Genomic DNA, 23,032 nt, shown 5'->3' with positions numbered 1-23,032 from the left:
GTGGCCTCAGATAAGTGTAAGAGCCATTATATAATGAGATGTACTTCTAAAAGCAGACAGTACCATGCCAGTATCAGGAAGCCATGCACTTTAAATTGCCTGGCCAGACATGAGAATGATCTCTCCTATCAGCTAATTCAACACAGCATCGGAAGTCAGAAAAGCTTGGCATCAATCCCTGATACACTATGTGATGAGCTAATTGATGTTCATTCCATTAACTATTTCATTCAAATATTTATTGAGGGTCTATTATATGCCAGAGACTGTGCTAACTGCCAGGACATAACTGAAAAAAACAGAGTTTGAATAAGTTACTGAAACTTCCCTATTCATCTATTTATTCATTCAAAAATATGTATTGAACATGACTGTGAGTCAATCCCTGTGTTAGAAACTACGTGCACTGTCTTCAAAAAACGTCCAGGCTATTGGGAAAGAGGCAAACAAGAATGTATAAAATAGCGTTTAAGTATCAGATACAGGTAGCACACGAGAGCACCTCACCTGACTTAGAGGGCCTTAGAGGGCCTGGGGAAAAGTCCCTGAAAACACTCAAAATGAAGCTGAGATAGGAAGGAAAGCAAGAGAGAGCAGCCCAGTTACCTCATCTGTAAAATGGGAATCATGGTATCTCGCCCCTTAAGAGATGCTGTGAATGTCCAAAGAAATATTCATGTGAAGGCTCTAGCCTGGCACACAGGGCTGGCATGGCATTACGTGTCACTTCCTGTCTCTATCTCCCTATGCACGAGTGCTGACCAGGACCTGATATCTCTCTGTGGTTAATGATCAGTAAGTCAAGAGCCTACATAGGAAGAAATCTTTGTCTCCTGCCTCATTAGCACCGGAGTCCAAGCAAGTAAGCAGGCCCAGATCCGGGCCCAGGAAAGGAGCCTGAGCTGCTGGCCACTTCGACTGGCAATTTCACCCTGTGGCAAAGACTGTACCAAACACAATTTTCCTCTTAAAGTGGTTTCCTCCTCACCCCTCCCCCATCGAGTCGTCCCCCCGCCCCCCCCCCCCCCGCCCCGCACCAAGTGATTGATGTCTCACTGAGGGCCTTTTCCCCTTCATAGCCCATCTGGCCTTCCTGCCTCAGCCTGCAGGGAGGGTGTAATCCTGTGTTTGCAGCTTTGCGGACGGTTTCTATGGAAATTATGACAATATTATAGCTATTGTGGAGTCACATCAGAGCTGATTGAATGAGGGGACGGGACGTGAAAGGGGAAATTTGGAATTAAATATCAACAACCTAAGTCCTCAGAGACAATGACTAGCTTTTGTAACGTTCCTATCAACAGTAACAAACAATAACACACGAATGTTGTTCTTGTATGAACAATATGACGACGGCTTATTTCTCAAATCCCTCCTGGAGACTACCCAGAAGATAAAAGTCAGGCCCCAAGCCAGTGCTCCCTGGAGATATTCAGCAATGAGAGCGAGGGAAAACTGCACGCAGGGGTCAGAGGACAGAGGGGCAGAACTCGAATACCTGAATGCTGCAAATCTCCGCCCGGGATGCAGTGTGCTTCGTTCACCACTCTCCCAAATCATCACAAGAACTCTGTCCAGAATTGGGAAATAGAAATGCTTATTTAGGGAAAAGGAGGGGTCAGCAGCCATTAATAGTTGCCAAATGTGGAGGCGGTAAAGAAGAAAGTAGCCACAGAACTCTAGCCCCACGGAGGATCTCTCACCAGCACGGCTCCTTACTTTTGCTGAGGCCCATATTTTCTTCCGATTTTCTTCCCTGACAGGTTTAATCTCTCCCTCTCTCTTTTTTTTAAGTCAACAACATTTTGAGGTTAATTTGAACAGTCTTCTCTTCTTTGTAAGAGAAAACGTAACGCTTTTACTCAACTTAAGAAGCAATGCTATGTCATTGTAGAAAGGATGGAAAACGGTGCTGAAGGAATAGAAGAAAACACGAGGTATTATCTCCCTGCTCAGAAATACACCGCTGCTAAGATTCTGTTAAATTTCCATGTAATTTTTACTGTGGCTGAGAGCATGGTTTGGAGGTGTAGACAGAATTCTGGCTCTGCAAGCTGTCTGAGCTCCTGCGGATTAGTCAACCATCTAAACGTCAGTTTTCCCGCCCAGGGCCTTGCTAAGGCTGAAGGACTAAGTAAACCAGGACATGTTCTCGCGCTATGATTCTTCCACGGCATCATTTTTAATGGCTCTGTAGTATTCTGTCATGTGAACAGTCCATGAATTATTTGCAAGATCTTGTGACTGAGGCAGTTGTTTTACACATTTACTATTACAAGAGAGTGACTTCTTAGAAATTGCTTCTAGTTTTCCTTTCGTTTCCTACGTGTTATTCAGCAGAGGGGTTTAATTCACTTAATTTACACCATAGACACCGAGCCCGTGCGCTGTCGCGGACACTGAGGAGGAGCAGTAAGAGTGAGGGGTGCGTGCTGCCCTTAGAGCTGAGATAGTGGGGAGGGCGGAGGGGGCGTGGGCTGGGAAACAGGACATCTGGGTCTCAGCTCCCCCTCAACCCCCTCCGAAGAACTGTGTAACCGGGGAAAATGGCCTAATCTCTCTTTTCTTATCTATAAAATGAGCATAATTACAGAACCTCCCTCCAAGGGTTTTTGTGAACAGACTAAATTAATATATGTAAAGTGCTTTTACAAATGCTTGGCACAGCAGTATTCACAACAGCCAAAAAGTAGCAACAACCGAAATGTACATCCGCTGATGAATGGAAAAACAAAATGTGGAATAGCCTACACCTCAAACTAATGTAGCATTATAGATCAACTATACTTCCTTAATAAATGTTTTAAAAGTCTTATTCAGCTATGGCAGGGAAACTATTCTGTATGATACTGTAATGGCAGATACATGTTACTGTACTTTTGGTCAAAAGCCACAGAATATACACAACCAAGACTGAACCCTAATATAAACTGCGGACTTAATAACAAAGTATCAATACTGGCCCATTAATGGTAACCAAATACCACACTGATGCAAGATGTCAGTGATAGAGGAAATTGGAGGGTGAGGGTAAGGAGGGTGTGTTGGAAACCTGTGCTTCCTGTTCATTTTCTCTTAAACTAAAACTGCACAAAAAAGTAGTCTATTAATTAAAAAAACTGTTCAGGAGGGACTTGAAAAAAAAAGTGGCATATGCATACAATGGAACGTTATCCAGCCCTAAAAAAAGAATAAAATACCAATGCACGCTACAACATGATGAACCTTGAAAACATTACACTCAGTGAAAGAAGCCAGACAAAAAAAGGCCACATATTGTATGATTCCATTTCTATGGAATGTCCAGAATAGGCAAATCTATAGAGACGGAGAGCAGATTAGTGCTTGCCAGGGGCTGGAGGGAGGGAGAGATGGGGAGTGGCTGCTAACGGGTACAGAGCTTCCTTTTGGGATCATGGAAAAGTTCTGGAACATGATAGTGGTAATGTCTGTACAACAGCGTAAATGGAATTATACTTTAAAATGGTTAATGTCAACTACACTTGAATAAAAGAAGTCAACCATACTTCAAATTTTAAAAATTAAATTCAAAATGGTTAAAATGGTAAATTTTATCTTATGTATATTTTACCACAGTTTAAAAAAACAGTGCCTGGAATATAAAAAGCACTCAAAAATTTTTATTTTTCATCCCTATTCCCATCTTGGGGGATCTCAGTTTTCCTATTCATAAAGTGAGAGGGGAAAATGACCTTTGAAATTGCTCCTAGCTCTGAGATTCTACAGTCTAGTAGGATGAGTCTGCCTTTTGATGGAGAAATCTTTTCGATGAATAATTTCCTTCCTTCTCCCTCTCCTGGCAGGAGGGAGGCCAGCGCCCTTCCTCTGCGCGCTCATCTTGAAGCTGCTATCACCTCTTCCGCAAACTGCTTCGAGTACCTGCCGGATCTCTGATTGCGGTGACCCTGAAGAGGCTAACGATGGACTCTTAGTGAGCACCTGTTGGGCCCATGAATGGATGTAGCAAAAAAGAAATGAATGAACGCTCAAGTGGAGAGCCCCCAACTCTCGCTGCATGCCCCGAAGGGAGCCAGCCCCCGCTGAATTCCTCACGGCAAGTCAAGGTTCCTGAGCGGCGAGCACACGTCTTCCAGAAGGCACTACACACCCTCCCAAGTACACCCTTTCTCTGAAATCTCCTAAGCACACACTTATAAACCCATTATTGCAGCTCTCCCAACTCCCCATTTTTAATCTGTTGACATGTCTTGCGTGTGAGCAATCCTAGCATTCTCCCCGTTCACTTAACATTGTCACGTTCTGTTAACAACTCCAAGAGAACCTATTTTCCACCACTTCCTCTCCCCTTTGCAGCTCCAAGCTGTTGGCTGCCTTCACACCTCTCCTTTTTCTCGCAGGGCAGCAAAGCTTTATTTTCAGCCTGACCTCCTTCTTCCTAATCGTTCGGACTTCCGGTATTTGTTTCTTTCTCGTCATTTCCAGGTTAGCCTCTGCAACCTCCCCCCTTCCCCTGTCTTTGTTCTTTATAAAACCTTGCCTCCGCTTCGTAAATCGGGATTCTCTAAAATATCTTGCAGTGTTCTCCTCTTCATTGTCAGGTATGTATTTATTTTTAATTTCCTCCTTCAATCTCAGACATCCCAAAAAGAGGACCGATGTTTCTGAGCCTTCCAAACTGTCTTGCCTAGTTATCACACCTACTTCAAGTTTTCGAATCTTTTCATATTGAAAAGTTGCTGGAGGGGGGGGGGGGGGCGTCTGGGTGGCTCAGTGGGTTAAGACTGACTTTCCGCTCAGATCATGATACCAGGGTTGAGAGATGGGGGGCGATGGGCTCTGCACTCAGTGCAGAGTCTGCTTGAGGTTCTCTCCTCCCCCCTCCCTCTTCCCCTCCCCCTCCCCTCTAGAAAAAAAGAAAGAAAGAAAGAAAGGAAGAACGAAAGAAAGAAGGAAAGAAAGAAAGGGAAAAGAAAAGTTAAGTTTCTGGGTGCCCGTCTGCCACTCCAATGCACATTGCACATACAAACAACACACACACACACAATCACACACTCACACACACACACACACATACACAAACACATCCCACACTCCCCTGTGCTCCTCTTATATTCAAGACCAAGAGTTGGCAAACAATTGCCCTTGGGACAAATCCAGCCTATCACCTAACTTCTGTAAATAAAGTTTTATTGACACACAGTCACACCCACTCATTCACATGTTGTCTACGGATGGCTTTGTTACACAGACTTTGGTAGTTGTGGTGGACACCTTATAGCCCATAAAGCCTGAAATATTTATTATCTGGACCTTTATAGACTCCTGTTGTAGACAATTGAGGGATATCTCATTCCTTATTTACAAACTCTTAGCTGACAGCATGCATTGCCAGATATTGCCTTCCTTTCAAATCCCCTACAGCCATTTCAAACTCCCTGCACCCCACTCTAGAGTCTCACTTAAACATCCCCTAAGTACCACTGGCTGGCTTCCTGATTCTTTTTTTTTTTTTTTTTTTCAAGATTTTATTTATTTATTCGACAGGATAGAGACAGCCAGCGAGAGAGGGAACACAAGCAGGGGGAGCAGGAGAGGAAGAAGCAGGCTCATAGCGGAGGAGCCTGATGTGGGGCTCGATCCCATAACGCCAGGATCACGCCCTGAGCCGAAGGCAGACGCTTAACCGCTGTGCCACCCAGGCGCCCCTGGCTTCCTGATTCTTGCTTGGTGTGCAGAAGAAAACTATCTCTGGAAAGGTTTTCCCTCCCTACCAATTCTGAGATACTACTATTCATCAATTGTAGTTTTATTCTTTCTCACACAGTATCCATTTATCCCACAACTTCTCATTTCAGTGGTTTTATTTATTTCTATCCAAGTGACAGGGTGTGAAGATATTAGTAAGAAGAAAACAGCCCCTCCCTAGCTCACTTATAACTCAACATAAGCACTGCATCTTTTCTCTTTGGACATAGGCTAGCTTCTTGAAAATAAACCAAATAGTTTTGCTTTCAGTAGAGTCTGTCTAGAAAAGTGGTGAGTCCCACACCTCCTGTAGACCTCAGTTTGAGCCCTATCTGCCACCTTCCTTTGAATATGATCTGCCCTTAGCAGATAGTAAAGGTGCCTTTAAGTCAGGTCAACCTACCAGCAAGCCACAGCATCCACAAAAAATTACCTTTAGGGCACTTGGGGCATATCATGAAAACTGTCTGAGCCTCTCCACTCTTCCTTCCCTTGCTCCATCTCCTGGCCTTCCTCTAGGCCTCATAGCTTCTAATGTCTTCTGCTTCGGCCACTGTGTTCACCTTTTGGACTGGATCAAATTCAGGTTCCTTGTTTTGATTCTGTGAGCCCCGCCCACTCACTCTCCAGAAAGGTTCCCTAGTAGACATTTTATTTTGGATAATCCTCTTCATCAAGCCAGTTCTAGCACTAGACCCCATTCAGCACCAATGCTCAAGCTGCCACCATATAAAAGAACAGCAAAATAGTATATAAAAATCAATCAGACAGTCCTTAGGCTAAAATCTGGACTTTGTCCATTTCCTGTTGTAGGATTACAGGAAGTCAAGGCACCTCGCCAGGATTCGGTTTCTTTTCCAGAGTGTGTAGATATTAATACCTATTTTGTAGAATGATTGTAAGGATTGGAGGTAACAATGCCTTGCAAAAATAAGTACTCTGTAAATGGAGCTTTTCATTAGAACACACCATGAACCTCATATCTGTGCTCCAAAAGCCAAGGAAAAGTAAAATTCCAGTAGATTATGGTGAGAACTTCTTTGGTAAAGAAAGAGAAGACACTTTTCTCTTTCTACATTTTTATCTCCAGCTAAGATTTAAAATCATCTTCTTCCCATGTCTTTTACTTCATCCCCACTTGCCTGGCTCTTGTGGCCCCTTAATCTCATCTGCTGTTGGGCAGTGTGGCCCAGGCTACACTCCTCCCTCTTACAGGATTTATGCAGAAGTGTTCCCTGGTTTACCCAGAGTCCTGCCCTTGAAGTGCCACATGGCAAGCAACCATCCCATGCTCAGTAATCCTGCAGCATGAAAACAATCACACCACATGCCACCATTTCTAGGAAGCTTCCACTGACAAACAATAAAGAAATGAATATATACAATGATTTAGCTAGAAGAAGGTCTATCACCTCCTTATTTACAATGGCAAAAAAAGGGAAGTAAAAGTGAAACCAAAACTGAAAGCTAAAATATAAATGTCCACTTAAATGAAATTACCAATTCAGGGTGCCTGGCTGGCTCAGTCTATAGTATAGCATGCGACTCTTGATCTCGGGGTTGTGAGTTCGAGCCCCATGTTGGATGTAGAAATTACTTTAAAAATAAAATTTTAAAAAAAGGAAATTAGTAATTAAATTTGTGATACATCACAACAGAGTACTACATTGCCATTGTAAATTACATTTTGGAAAATCTTTGATGCTCTGTAAAGATGCCATAATAACTTAGGTTTTAAAAAAAATAATTTTAGTGTTTCTAGGTCAGCATGTAAGGAGCTAATAAGTTGCCACTCCACTCTAACAAGTAAAAAGCTGAACAAACTGACAAACCAACAATTCCCCTTAGACTTAGCAGAAAGGTAAAGTCACATGGAAAACCATTGCCCTCAGAATTGGAGAGACAGAGAGGCAAATAGAGAGCATCATGACTCACATGAGCACTAACTCACAAGCAAACAATTCCACAGGCGCCAGTGCCATGGTAGGAAACCTAAACTGTGATGGAGCAATGGATGGAGGCTCAGTGTGGACAACCCTGAGAGTTCAAAACTCCAGAGGGGCCCAGTCATGGGAGGCCCTCCCAGTTTTGTGTTCATTACCTCCAAGAGCTCTCCAAGGTCCTCAAAGCAGCTATCAGAAAAAGATCCCCTCCTGTTTTTGGAATGGGAAGGGGTGAAGAAACCATTTTTGAAATACACCAGAACATTCCATCCTTCTTTAAAAAAAACAAAAAAAAAGATTTTATTTATTTATTTGACAGAGAGACAGCCAGCAAGAGAGGGAACACAAGCAGGGGGAGTGGTAGAGGAAGAAGCAGGCTCCCGGTGGTTGAGCCTGATGTGGGGCTTGATCCCAGAATGCCGGGATCACACCCTGGGCCGAAGGCAGACGCTTAATAACTGAGCCACCCAGGCCCCCCAGAACATTCCATTCTTCTTAACAAGGCCTGACTTCAGGATCAACTGTTTTACCAGAGCGTAATTTGCTATCAGAATCTAAGCTACCTGATGGAAAGGGGGAAACACTCAACACCACACCTCTGGCCTTTCACACAAGAGAAGGAAAATACCTAACTCCAGCTCCACTGAGCCTTCCATGTAGAGGAAGGGAAATACACATCTCCATCCCCATCCAGTCATCTTTTTCCACCTAAGGGGTGGCAGAGGAAGAATGAGCATGATGAAGCTCACGGTCCAAGGGCACAGGCTCACCAAAAGACTAAGATCTAACCATAGGACTATAGAGTGCTTCCCTTCTGATCCACACTTTACTACTACATCAGTAAAGGTCTATTTATTGGAGTTCCTATTACCCATTTCATTGTATCCACCTTTCAAGAAAATATGACAAGGGATACGAAAAGGGAAAAAACACAGGTTTAAGAGACTAAACAAACATCAAAACCAGTCAGATATGGCAGGAATGTTTGAATTATCAGATGAGGGATTTAGAAAAAAATTGATTAATTTGCTTCAATGGAAAAAGGAGATGACACTCAAGAACAGATAGATAATATAAGCAGAGAGATGGGAATTCTAACAAAGAATCAAAAAAATACTAGAAATCAAAAACATTGTAATAGAAATGAAATATGCCTTTGGTGGGCTCATTAGTTGACTAGACACAGCTGAAGAAAGAATCTCTGAATTGGAAGCTATAACAATAGAAACTTCCAAAACTGAGCAAAAAAAAAGACAGAAAAATATGGAACACGATATCAAAGAACTGCGAGACAACTACAAAAAATGTAACATATATATAATAGGAATACCAGAAGGAGAAAAGAAAACAGAAGCAATATTTAAAGCAACGATGACTGAGAATTAATGTCAGACACCATATCACAGAAGCTCAAGGAACATCAAGCTCAAGGAACATCAAGTACCTCCCCCAAGTACCTCTACTACTGTAGACTTATTCTACTCATATTTCAGATAATCAGAGATAAAGACAGAATCTTGGAAGATGACAAAGGGAAAAAAACCAAACACCTAACCTAACACCTATAGAGAGGCAAAGATAAAAGTTACTCTGATTTTTTCTCAGAAGACATACAAGCAAGACGGGAATAGACTGAAATATTTAAAGTGTTGAGAGGAAAAAAAAACAAACCTACAATTCTGACCTTGCAAAATATCCTTCAAAAGTGAAAGAGAACACATGAAAAGACACTCAACGTCACTAATAATCAAGGAAATGCAAATCAAAACCACAGTGAGACATCACTTATACCTGTCAGGATGGCTAGAATCAAAAAGATAAAACAAGCATTGGTGAGGATATGGAGAAAAAGGAATCTTCATACATTGTTGGTGGGAATGTAAATTGGTGCAGCCACTACTGCTGGCTAGAAAACATACTGAAGACAACATGGAAGTTCCTCAAAAAAATAAAAATAGAAATACCAGCTGATCCAGTAATTCTACTACTGCATATTTACCCAAAGAAAACAAAACGCTAATCTGAAAAGATATGAGCACCCCTATGTTTATTGCAGCATTATTTACAATAGTCAAGATACGGAAGCAACCCATGTCCATCGGTAGATGAATGAATAAGGAAGACGTGATATATATACAGAATATTACTTGCCACAAAAAAGAATGAGCTCTTGCCATTTGCAATAACATGGATGGAACTAGAGGGTATTAGAGGGTATAATGCTAAGTGAAGTAAGTCAGACTGAGAAAAACAAATGCCATGATTTCACTTACATGTGGAATCTAAGAAACAAATGAACAAAGAAACAAACAAACAGAAAGCAGAAACAGACCCATAAATAAAGAGAAAAAACTGGGGCGCCTGGGTGGCACAGCGGTTAAGCGTCTGCCTTCGGCTCAGGGTGTGATCCCAGCGTTATGGGATCGAGCCCCACATCAGGCTCTTCCGCTATGAGCCTGCTTCTTCCTCTCCCACTCCCCCTGCTTGTGTTCCCTCTCTCGCTGGCTGTCTCTATCTCTGTCAAATAAATAAATAAAATCTTTAAAAAAATTAAAAAAATAAAATAAAGAGAAAAACTGATGGTTGCCAGGGGGAGAAAAGGGTCAGAGAAGGGGCAAAATGGGTGAGGGGAAGTGGGAGATACAGGCTTCCGGTTATGGAATGAATAAATCATGGGGATAAAGGGTACAGCATAGGGAATATAGTACTGTAATAGTGTGTATAGTGACAGATGGGAGCTACACTTCTGGTGAGCACAGCATAACATACAGTCTTGTGGAATCACTTTGTAGTACCCTTGAAACTGATGTAACATTGTATGTCAACTCTAATTTCAAAAAAGGGAAGGAGAAATAAAGACTTTCTCAGACAAATAAAACTTGAGAGAATTTGTTGGCAGTACATCTGCCTTGCAAGAAATGTTAAAAGTTCTTCAGAGAGAAGAAAAATGATATGGGTCGAAAACTTGAATCTACATTTAAAAAAAGAAAGAGCACTGGAGAAAGGATAAGTGAAGATAATATAAAAACTTAAATTTTTCTTATTCTTAATTGATCTAACATGTAACAGTTTGTTCAAAATTATAATAGCAACAATGCTTTCAATTATATATGTTTATATATGCTTATGTATAAATGAATTGAGTAACAGTAATAATACAAGGGACAGGGCAGGGAAGAATTGGGAATATTTTGTTATTATATGGTACTTGCACTTGGATTAGTCATAAATGGATATTGTAAACTCTAGGACAACCACTAGAAAAAGGAAAAAAGTATAATTGATATGCTAAGAAAGGAGAAAAAATGGAATCATATAAATAGATCATTTAAAACTACAAAAGGCAGAAAAAGAATGGAAGACAAAATAAGAACAAGGGAAAGGAACAAGTAGAAAACACAAGCAAATACAGTAAATATGAGTCCAACTATATCAATAATCACTTTGAATGTCAGCAGTCTAAATGCACAAATTAGAAGACAGAGATTGTCAGAGTGAATCAAAAACACAACCCCATGGGGCACCTGGGTGGCTCAGTCAGGTAAGCATCACCTTCGGCTCAGGTCTGATCTCAGGTCCCAAGATTGAGCCCTGTGTCAGGCTCCCTGCTCAATGGGGAGTCTGCTTCTCCCTCTCCCTCTGCCCCTCCCCACTACTCATGCTCTTTTTCTCAAATAATAATAATAGATAGATAGATAAACATACAAGACACACATGAACCAAAAGTAAATGGGTAGAGAAAAACATACTATCTAACACTAATCAAAAGAAAGCAGGAATAGCTATATCAATTTCAGAAAGAGCAGACTTCCAAGTAGGAAAGTTATCAGGTATAATTAAAAAGGGGTAAGTGCTCCAAGAAGACATAATAATTCTTAGCATATATATGCCTATAAAAAGAGTATCAAAGTATGTGAGGAAGAAATAATAGAACTGCAAGGAGAAACAGATGAATCCATTAGTATACTTGGAGACTTTAACACCCCTCTATGGAAAATGGGACAGATCCAGCAGACAGATAATCAATAAGGGCATAGCTGAACTAGATAGCACTATCAATCAGCTAGATATAACTGATATCCACAGACTACTTCATCTAACAACAGAACACACGTTCTTCTCAAACTCACATAGAACATTCACCAAGATAGACCACATTCTGAGCAATAAAACACACCTTAACAAATTTAAAAAATGAGAAATCATATAATGTCTGCTCTCACACCACGATAGAATTAAACCATAAATCAGTAACGAAAAGATAGCAGGAAAATCACAAAATACTTGATTAAACAACACCTTTCAAACAACACATGGGTCATTAAAGAAATCTCAAAAGAAATTTTTCAATATTTTGAGCTAAATAAAAATGAAACACAGCATAACAAAATTTGTGGGATGCAATTAAAGCAGAGATTAGAAGGAAATTTATAACATTCAATGAGTAGATTAAAAAAGAAAAAAAACACTTAAAACCAATAATCTAAGCTTCCATCTTACGAAAGTAGAAAAAGAAGACAAATTAAATTCAAAGTTAGCAGAAGAAAAGAAAGAATAAAAATTAGAACATAAATCAATGGAAGGAAATTAAAAGAAATCAATAAAGGAAATTAAACCAAAAGCTGTTTCTTTGAAAAGATCAATGAAACTGATAAACATCTAGCCAGAATAACGAAGAAAAAAAAAGAGATAAGACCCAAACTGTATAAGAAATGAAGCGGGGCCATCACTACAGATCCCACTGACATTAAAAGGATAACAAAGAATATTATAAAAAACACTATGCCCACAAATTTGATAATCTAGACAAAAAAAAAAAAAAAGAAGAAGAAGAAGAGCACGCAACTCTTGATCTTGGGGTCGTGAGTTTGAGCGCCACACTGGACATGGAGCCCACTTAAAAAAATAATAAAATAAAAAATAAGACAATGTGGTACTGGCAAAAGAATACACAAGCAGAATAATGGATCAGAATAGAGACCCTAGAAATAGATCCATATGAATATAATCGACTGATCTTTGACAAAGAAGCAAAAGCAATAGGATGGAGCAAAGGTAGTCTTTTTCAACAAATAATGCTGGAACAATTGAACATCCACATGCAATAAAATGAATGTTGACACAGACTTTAAACCCTTCACAAAAACCAACTCAAATGGACCACAGATCCAAATGTAGAATGCAAAACTATAAAACTCCTAGAAGATAGAAGAAAACCCAGATGATGGTGGATATGGCAACAACTTACACCACCAAAGGCATAACATATGAAAGAAATAATGGATAAGCTGAACTTCATTAAAATTAAAAACTTCCGTTCTAGGGGCTCCTGGGTAGCGCAGTCGTTAAGCATCTGCCTTCGGCTCAGGGCGTGATCCTGGCGTTCAGGGATCGAGTCCCACATCGGGCTCCTCCGCTGGGAGCCTGCTTCTTCCTCTCCCACTCCCCTGCTGTGTTCCCCCTCTCGCTGGCTGTCTCTCTGTCACATAAATAAATAAAATCTTTAAAAAATAAATGAATAAATAAATAAATAAATAAATAAATAAAATCTTTAAAAAAAAAACAACTTCTGTTCTACAAAAAACAATGTCAATAGAATGAGAAGACAACCCATAGACTGGGAGAAAATATTTGCAAAAGACACACCTGATACAGGATTGTTATCCAAAATATATTGCAAAGAACTCTTAAAACTCAACAATAAGAAAATGAATAAACCTATTAAAAAATGGGCCAAAGACCTGGACACTTTACTAAAGAAGATACACAGATGGCAAGTAAGTATATGAAAAAATGCTCCACATCATATGTCATCAGATCATTGCAAACTGAAGCATCAATGAGAAACCACTACACACCTATTATTACAATGGCCAAAATCCAAAACGGTGACAATACCAAACACGGACAAGGATGTGGAGCAACAGAAACTCTCATTCAATGCTGGTAGGAATGAATACAAAATGGTACAGCTACTTTGGAAGACAGTTTAGATATTCCTTACAAAATTAAATATACTCTCACCATCCCATCCAGCAACTGCACTACACCTTGGTATTTACACGAGCGAACTGAAAATTTATGTCCACCTAAAAAGCTGCACCCAAATGTTTATAGAAGCTTTAGTCACAATTGCCAAAACTCAGAAGCAACCAGAATATGCTCCAGTAGGTGAATGGTTAAATAAACTCTACATCCAGAAACTGGAATATTATTCAGGGCTCAAAAGAAATGAGCTAGCCAGCCATGAAAAGACATGGAGGAACATTAAATGCACGTTACTAAGTGAAAGAAGCCAGTCTGAAAAAGCTGCGTACTGTAGGAGTCCAACTACATGACATTCTGAAAAAGGCCAAAACCGTGGGGACAAGAGAAAGACTGTAGTTGCCAGGGGTTAGAGGGAAGGGAGGGATGAATAGGTGGAGAGCTAAGGACTTTCAGGGCAGTGAAAATCCTGTGTATGATACTCTAACGGTGCATATATGTCCTTAGGCATTTGTCAAAATCCACAGAATGAACAGCACCAAGAATGAGCGCTACCTGTGGACGATGAAGATAGGTCAGTGAGGGCTCCTCAAGGGTAACAAATGAGCCGCTCTGGTGGAAGATGTGGATAAGAGAGGAAGCTCCAGAGGTGAGGGGGCAGGAGAATTAAGGGAAATCTCCATACTTTTCACTCATTTTTGCTCTGAACCTAAAACCGCTCTCAGAAATAAAGTTGATGAAAATGTATTCAAGTGGTAAACAATAGTTCTAAACAGACAATACCGTATATTCCCGCTTTCATTTTGGAATGTAAAGCACATGTGTCATGCCCACAGAGATGTGAAGAACACACCATTGCATTAATGGCAAGTTTCTATGGGAGACTAGAGGGAAATGCAATTTATGTTTTCCTGTTGTTTATCTGTTTGTTTCATCTTTGTTTCTTCAAAATTAGTTTTTCATTAAGCACCTACATAGCTGATGCTTAATCAGTGTTTTTGAATAAACAAGTAGAGAAAAAAATAGGGGTTCAAGGGAGATCTGGGGACTCATCATATTTATGGTGACCCTTGCTATCCACACACAGGCCCAACCCCACATATATAAAGAGAGTATACTGAGCACTACCCAACACTTGGTCTGTAGCCTTAGAACAAGCCTTCAACAGTTTTGAATTTTCTCTTTGAAACAGGTCTGTAAAAGAGCATATATCAGGGCGCCTGGGTGGCTCAGTGGGTTGTGTCCGACTCTTGATTTTGGCTCAGGTCATGATCTTGGGGTCATGAAATCGAGCCCTGCATCAGGCTCCACACTCAGCAGGGAGTCTCCTTGGGATTCCCTCTCTCCCTTTCCCTCTGCCCCTCTTCCTCCCTCCTCTCTCTCTCTCAAATAAATAAATTAATAAATTAATTTTAAAAAAAAAGAGCATGGGGTGCCTGGGTGGCTCAGCTGTTAAGCATCTTGCCCTTGGCTCAGGTCAGGATCCCAGGGTCCCAGCTCTGCAGGGAGCCTGCTTCTCCCTCTCCCTCTGCCTGCCGCTCCCCCTGCTTCTGTGATCTCTCTCTCTCTCTCTGTCAAATAAATAAATAAATAAATAAATAAATAAACAAACCTTTTTTTAAAAAAGAGCATGTATCTCCTAAGAACTCAAACCGATAATGAATTCATTTAGGACTATAGTATTAGAACCACTGACTTTTAATGGCTTTGATCTAGAAGATTACAGACTTACAAGCACTTACCCAACTTGGTGGGTAAGACAAGCCACTAAGGTATAAGGACCTATATTTGCATATATAATATTTTACTTTATACTTTTCTCTGTATTGTAGAATGGTCATAAGGTACTAATACAGTTGACCGTTGAACAATACAGGTTTGAATTGCGCTGGTCCATTTACACATGGATTTTTTTTTCAGTAAATACAGCTGCAGTACTGTACAGATATTTTCTCTTCCTTACAATTTTCTTAATAACATTTTTTCTCTAGCTTACTTTATCATAAGAATACAGTACATAATACATATAACATACAAAATACGTGTTGAACGACTTTAGGTTATCGGTAAGGCTTCTGGTCAACAGCTGGCTATGAGTCGTTAGAGTTCTAGGGAGTCAAAAGGTACATACACATGGTTTTTTGACTGCACGGGAGCTGGCACCATAACCCCTGCTTTTTTCAAAGGTCAACTGTCCATAAATTGTACATGTAATTTATATATACGCCCATGTGTGTACATATACATAGAGACAGACCATGTTCAAAAAACTTTTGCTTAGAGGTGCATAATCAAAAAAGCTTATAGACCATGGCTGTGGTGACCACCTGGTCCACCCCCTTCATTTTAGAAGGGAGGACGCTAAGGCTGAGAGAGAAAGGAGGTAACTCGCCCAAGTTGTCTAGCTGGTGAAAGGCTGGGTCTCCAAGCCGAGCCTGCTAATGCTTTACCCTGTTGCGTTAGTTTTTGTTTGTTGATTTTTTTATTGTTTGTTTGCCTCATCTCATTGTTTTCTGATGGAGTAGAACTGTTTTTTGAATGCCATATAAGTCCAGGTAAAGAGTACAGGTAAGTTTTAACATTACGTTTTCCTGGAAGTTTTAGCTTTTAAAAAAGTGCTTACACACCTAAATGGACGTCTGCCTTTTCTCAAAACTGGAGGGCTGAGCCGCCCGCATTCCCCACAACCAGACTGCCTACTCCTAGTAAGCTTTATCCACTGGCTCCCAGGAACATTATCTGTAGGGATAACGCCTGGTGGAAATTAATCAGCAAGAGAATCAGCTATAGAAATCACTGACAGAAAAGCCTCCCGGACAGTCCCTTGGCCATTTTAGAAACATTACTTACAAGAGCCGTCAGCAAAACCCTGTCTCCATGGGCCATTACTTTGAGGGAACACTGCCAATCGCAGCATTACTTGGAAGGCACATTTTTTATGTCCCTCAAATGCCTATTGTCAAACTAAACCAAAGTTCTGAAAGGTTTCAAACACTTCCAAGTTTGGGTAAGTAAATACAGTCCCAGATTCGAGTGTGGCCTGGGGGCCAGGTAAGCAAGAGCCTTTTTTCCCAGCCTAAGGGCAAACTTTCGTTTGTCAGAGCAGCTTTGTAAAATTCACATGCACTCAGGCATTCTGATGATTTAGAGAGGCCTATATAAACCTAGAATTCTATTTCCACCTGTCTTCCCTTATGCAGGATAAGGAAGAGAACTTCACTTTCTCTGGATCGCTTTGAAAACTTTTCACCCAGGACCAAAAAAGCACATGACAAGTGATAAAAAGGTAAGCACCACAGCTCGCTTGTTTCAAATGCCCTCCTCCGACACCCAGAACCCCTACTGACTTCACAAAGGAAACATCTTGCACAAAAGTGGCTCACGTGGGAAGCAAGGAACTAGAAATGACCCAGGGCTCCTGAAAGGGAGTTATCAATAGACCCATGTAATCATAATGTCATTACTTTGTTTTCACTGGATGACAGAGTCTTTGTAGTATCATTTGCTCTTGGCAGACCATATATCATAATTCTTCTCCCGCTAGTAATTTCTTCACTGCAGGAAAAACTATCTCGAGAAATGGTGAAAAATATTTCCTTTTCATTTAAAATTGCTTTTTTATGCACTTATTGTCAAACGTTATAAACAAAAATTGTGTGACCCAACCATGGAGGATTTGGGCAGTATAAATGTCTAGCATAAGAAAAATCTAGCTGCATAATTTAACAAAGTGTTTACAGGTAAGTCTAGAACCACAATATAAACATCTAACTCATACTTCAAACTTGGCACTTGGCACTCAGAGACATTTCTTTTTTACTTTTATTCTGCCATGCACTTCTGTCGTGAAATTTCTTTGTCATTTATTCATTTATTAACTAAACTCATTTCCTTAAGGTGGGAGACAATAAGTAGATATGCTATAGACAAAGCATATTGTGAGTTTATTGAGACATGTTTTTAAAATCCCTCTTAATAACTCTGCATTCAACTTGGAAAAATAAGGATCTTGCAGCAACTGTTTTCATAGGCTGAGCAACTGTTCTCCAAGTGTCCTGGATAATGGTTGGTGGCAAGATGAAGGAAGGTTCTAGAAGCATGACAGAAAGCTCTGTCCTTGCCCTGCATGATAGTAACATGTCAGTAGCAGACACAGTGGTCAGGCTCACTGAATTAAATAAAGCAGCAGCCTCCCTGTCTGGAAAAAATGGACTCTGGACTCAGAAAAATCAGTTTGAATTGTGGCTCCCCACATACTATCAATGTGATTTGGGGCTAAATACTTAGAGTCTATGAGCTTCAATTTCTTTATCTGTAAAATCATGTTCTATGATATATCTATATCTAGATAGAGACATAGATATCAGGTACACAGAAAGTGCTCAAAAAGAGTACTTATTATCAAATCTGCGGATGGTCCAAAGCTGGGGAGAGGGACGCTATGTCGTAGAATTAACGTTCAAAATTATCGTGACAGAAAGATGAGCTAAGATGGTGATAAATATTATAGAAGGAATAAAAATTAAATCCCATAGTTAAAGGTTTTATGTTTGTTTGTTTACTTTTGGTTTTAAGTTCAGTTGTACCAGTAGAGAATGGAGACAGCCTTGCTTAATAGCAGCTGACGTGAAAAACTTTCTGAACACTTGAATAACAGAGAATATACTATGGAGACAATAGCAGCACATGGATACTGAATTATTAGGTGTAATCTCGTACTACAGAAGCATATGTTGTCTATAAATCAAGGAAATGAACTAACCTAGTACATTTTGTCATGGCCATATCCCATCTGGAGCACTGTGTTCAGTTCTGGGCACTGTATTTTTGAAAGAACATTTATAAAATATAGTATAACTTGAAAAGGATATCAGAAGGGTGAAAGGCTTACATACAGGAAGGCTAAAGAAGCTAGGAACAATAAGGCTAAAAAAGAGAATTTTAAGGAGAATGTGATAATTGCCTTCAAACTTAACAGTCATGAAAATCAGAGTAATAGTAATTAACATGCACTGAGTACTTATTATGCGCAAAGTAGTCACTGTTATCCACCCTTGCAGATGAGAAAGTTGGGGCACAGGGGCGGAGTTACATGCTTCCAGTCACATAATTCGGGTGGGTGGAGCCAGGTCCCATCCCAGTAGTCCCGCCTCAAATAGAGGAGAGATACTAAAGCTATATTCTAAATATTTCTAACCTCTGTCTTACAGGATCGCAGTAAGACTGCACCCTCTCCATTCTTTTGAGGTTGAACACGGATTAATGATTTGCTCTGGCCAGGGAAATGGGAACCTAAGTCATCTTTGCGACTTCAGCATGGGAGTTCAAGAGTCTATGAGCAACTCACCACATGTTCTTGCCAACATGGGTGCGTCAAGACGAAACTTGTATTAGGCTATCCATCTAGGACCCTGCTGGGAAATGATGACTAGAGCTGCCCTGCTGACCCTTGCTGGACAGTAGCAGGAGCAAGAAATAAACTGTTGTTTGATTCAGCCACTGAGACATGGGGACTGCTTGTTACTGTGGCAATATCCAGCCTTTGCTGACAGCTAAACAAATCCATGTGCTTCAAGTCGACTATTAAACTATTTCAGAATTTTAAAAAACTTTATTCTTGTATTTTAAAAGGTCAGAACTAAGAATAGCTTATAGAAACTACAAGGAGGCAGATTTGGGCTTAATTTAACTTTTTTAAAGGGAAGTTTTCCAAAAGTTGCTTCATGAGGTGGAGTACTCCCTGAAAACATGGTATTTAAATAGAGGCCAGAAGGGACACCAGGCTGGCTCAGTCAGTAGAGCATGCGACCCTCAATCTCGGGGTCATCCATTCAAAGCCCCACAATGGGCCTAGAGTTTACTTTAAGAAATTAAAAAATATATAAAAAAGTAAGTAGAGGCCAGATGGTCACTGTGCATCTATGTAGCAAAAAATATGGCTTAATTAAGGAGGTTTAATGTATCAAACATTTATGGTCCACCTACAACGTGCCAGGCGTTTCAGCCACAGTGATAAATCCAAATATACAATCCATATCCTCAAGGAAATAGGCATCAAGTACAGAAGTAGATAAGGTCTGCTGACTCTTTTAGCAGTGTGATTCAACCAAATTAGAGATAATAACATGGCCTGCATGAAGCTGACAGCAAGCCTGAACTTAGAAATAACCACGGAGCACAAGAAATCCTGCTGATGCTTAAGTTGTATTATTATTTTTCAATTAGGAGCAGAAAGTATAGGGTTTGCAAAAGGAAGAAAAACGAGAGAATTTCTGGGTTTACAGGAGGAACATTTTCCCTTTCTCTAGTTACCATTCTTAAATCTTGCAAACCAGGCATATTATCTGGCTTACATCAGGGGTGTTCCAGCAAAGGGAATAGCACTGACTCACAGCAATTGTTACCGACCTTTTCCATCACTTCTCCCACCCCTTAGAGTCAGGAAGGGAACATTTCAATCCCCATCAGCTCAGACCTAAAGAGAGGCAATAATCTTCCTGTAACACTGTTCTTAAAGTTTAGGAATCAGCCACAGCTTTTCCAAAATATCAGAAGTTTTTCCTAAAAGGATTATATGAGCAGGGCCTAGAGGAATCCCATATTCTAAGGACGATAGGAAAATCACAAATTAAATGAGTGATTGCAAGGGACATGGACATTGTTTCCCAATGGCACCCTTACACAGTACGAAGTTCAGTGCTTTCTTTCCCTAGTGGTATCAATAATTAAAGCTTAGTTTGCTTTTTCAAACTTTCAAAAATCAAGCAGTGCAGAGATATGCTTTCCTTTGACTGGCTGGCTGCATTTGAATGGAAAAACATCTATAACTTGGGTAAGCATTAACTGTAATTGCTCTGGGGCAGACATTTCCATTTCGGGATATTATTCATATCAGTATTTACACAGAATAATATATGTGGATGGATTTTGCAGCCATTATCTACACAAGAGTGACGTATCTGATTACTATTGTTCCCCAACTCTACAGCATCAGTCTGAACTTTGAATACGCCAGCCCTGCCCAGACCCTGAATTTTCTAAACTATGGTTCTGATTTTCTATGAAATAAACAAATAGATGAGAGCAAGCTGGATTTCAATGCCATACCTCCAGTCAGTTCTCTGTGGCATGAGTTTCTCAAAAATACACATACAGAACAAATTGGCTTTGGCACATGGAGGAGCAGCAGAGAATTTGCAGCTTGTGCTAGTTTAAAGTGCACCCTTAATACTCGGGCCTGTTTTCAAAAATAAGTGATATTCTTCCAGAGGCAGCTGGATCCCTGTGGTACCCAGTCTTGCAACAAACTACATACACAAACGTACACTTCACAAACACAGATGTGAAATGTCGATCTAGGACAGAAGAGAGGCACTCAGATTAGGGTGTTTAGTCTAGTGGCTCCACACCCAAAAGTTTCAGGGACAGAGCTGATGTTTGAAGAGTGAGAGGGGAGACCGCCCATCCTGTACGTTCATCCGGGGACTATGGAAATGACCCCATTTTCGCAGCGCCGGTTTGCCCTCTGCCCCGGTGACCCGGGTTGAGATTTAATCTAGGGCCAGAGTGTGGCCAAGACAATTGGGCTGGTGGTTACTCAGACGGAGAGAAGGGCTAGAAATCACTAAGCCTCCGCAGCGGGCCGGGCTGACACACCCACCCAGACCCGCTGGCCCCGAGGGTGCGGCAGGGAGGCTGCGGGGGGGGGGGGGGGACCCGCGCACCCCGGTCCCACGCGCACGAAGATGCTGCCACGGGGAACCCGCGCGAATCCGGGTCCGGGCTGAGAGGTCGCGGTACGCTCAGCAGAGGATGCCCTTTTTCCTCCTCCCTGTCCCCCGTGCCCGAGCGAAGTGAGCGGGAGAAAGTTGTGCCCGGGTCGGGGCGCCCCGGGCCGCCAAGGGAACAAGGGCGGGAGGAGAAGGGCCCCGGGCCTCCTTACCTTGTCCTTGGGGCCGAGGTTCTGCAAAACCTCCTTGCCCGTGGCGCTCCGGATCTCCACCCCGGCGGGCGCGGGCGAGGCGGGCGAGGCAGGCGCGGGCTCCCTGCCCTCCTCCCGGCCTTGGCCCCGGCGCGGGCTGTCCCCCTCGACCCCCGGCCGGCTTGCGGAGCCGCGGCCGCTGCCCTGGCTGCTCCGGGGAGTCTTCGCTCCCCGCTGCCCCACGCTCAGGGCATCAAAATCCAGCGTCTTGCTCTCGAAGGCGCCCTCCACGTTGCAGAACATGCCGCCGTACTTCTGCCGCGGGACCTGGTCGGTGGTGCCCGGCCTGGCCAGGTACACGGGCAGATCGTCCTCGTGGGAGCTGTCCCAGCCCCTCCGGCCCGAGGCCATGGCTCCGGCGCACAGCGGCCCGCGGGTTCGCTCCCCCAGAGGCAGAAAGGGCAGCCGCCGGCAGCGTGCGCCGAGCCACAGTGACTGGGGCGGGAGGAGGCGCCTGAGCGTTCGCGCCAGAGGCGGCAGTGCAGCTCCGGTTCCTGCCAGTCCCCAGCCAGCCAGCGAGCGCGCGGCGCAGGGGCCGGGGCAGCGGCGCGCTCCGCCACGGGACCCGTCGCCCGCCCGCCGCCCCTCGGCGCGCACCCGACCCTAACGCGGCCTCACAGGGTCGCGCGGCCGGGTTGCCCTTCGAAAGTAGAAATCCCAACTTGGCGCGCGCGCACACACACACACACGCACGCATGCACACCGCCCAACACGCCCCAGAGTCACACTCAAGAACTTGCCTCACGCACACAACACACAAACCCCGTTTCGCCCACACTGACTTCCGAGGTTGCCTCACGAAGACAAATCTCTCTGCCCCACTCGTGCCCACAAACCTAGCTGGCTCAGGTGTATTCATCTGAAAGCCAAATTCTGATTTACAACAACACACATACACACCAACTCAGGCTTACCAGCCTCACAATCCTAGACTGCTCCCCCCTAATCCCAGGTGTGTCTCATTCTCATCTTAGAATTGTCTCACAACTGTCCCCAGTTCTAGAATCTGCCTCACAAAGCTGCACCCTCAAAGATAGACCTCCCGAGTTGGTGGAGAGAGAGACCCTCTTGCTTCGCTGACAATCACAAAAGCCTGTCGTTGACTCACAGACCAATCTACACTAAACGACTCCTACCTCACATTGAGCACCCTAGATTGTGCTTTTTGCCCACGCATAATTAGCCTCACAGTTACTTCACAGGTCACAGACACGCACACACCTACATTGTGTCTTGTAAAGTGCTTCCAATCCCCCGTCACACGACAAGCCCGAGGCTGACCCCTCACGCTCAAGCTCAGGTTTACCTCAGTCAGAACCCTCCACGTGGGCTCACACATAAACTAAGATTTAACTCAAAAACACCCAACTAAAGCCTTTGCCTTCCGTGCTACCTC

General features: G+C 42.3%; 1 protein-coding gene and 1 long non-coding RNA gene across 2 annotated transcripts in view; one reads left to right on the top strand and one right to left on the bottom strand.

Annotated features, from left to right (window-relative positions):
- DPYSL3 (dihydropyrimidinase like 3) overlaps nt 1–22,087 on the bottom strand; it is a 110,399-nt gene extending 88,312 nt beyond the window's left edge. The window contains exon 1 of the mRNA XM_045794353.2: nt 21,598–22,087. Coding sequence (XP_045650309.1) covers nt 21,598–21,987 — 390 coding nt within the window. The 5' untranslated portion in view covers nt 21,988–22,087. The remainder of the gene's footprint in view (nt 1–21,597) is intronic.
- On the top strand, nt 4,528–19,158 carry LOC148110096 (uncharacterized). Its single transcript, XR_015724328.1, has 3 exons — nt 4,528–4,580; nt 16,856–16,941; nt 18,866–19,158. It is a non-coding gene; the product is annotated as an uncharacterized LOC148110096 (long non-coding RNA).
- Nucleotides 22,088–23,032: the final 945 nt, after the last annotated feature.

This window comes from Ursus americanus, chromosome 5 (genome assembly GCF_024610735.1).
Source record: "Ursus americanus isolate L20-20 chromosome 5, mUrsAme1.1.p, whole genome shotgun sequence".
Classification (NCBI taxonomy): domain Eukaryota; kingdom Metazoa; phylum Chordata; class Mammalia; order Carnivora; family Ursidae; genus Ursus; species Ursus americanus.
The sequence above is the reverse complement of the archived record's forward strand: the minus strand, read 5'-3'. Positions and strand labels throughout refer to the sequence as shown.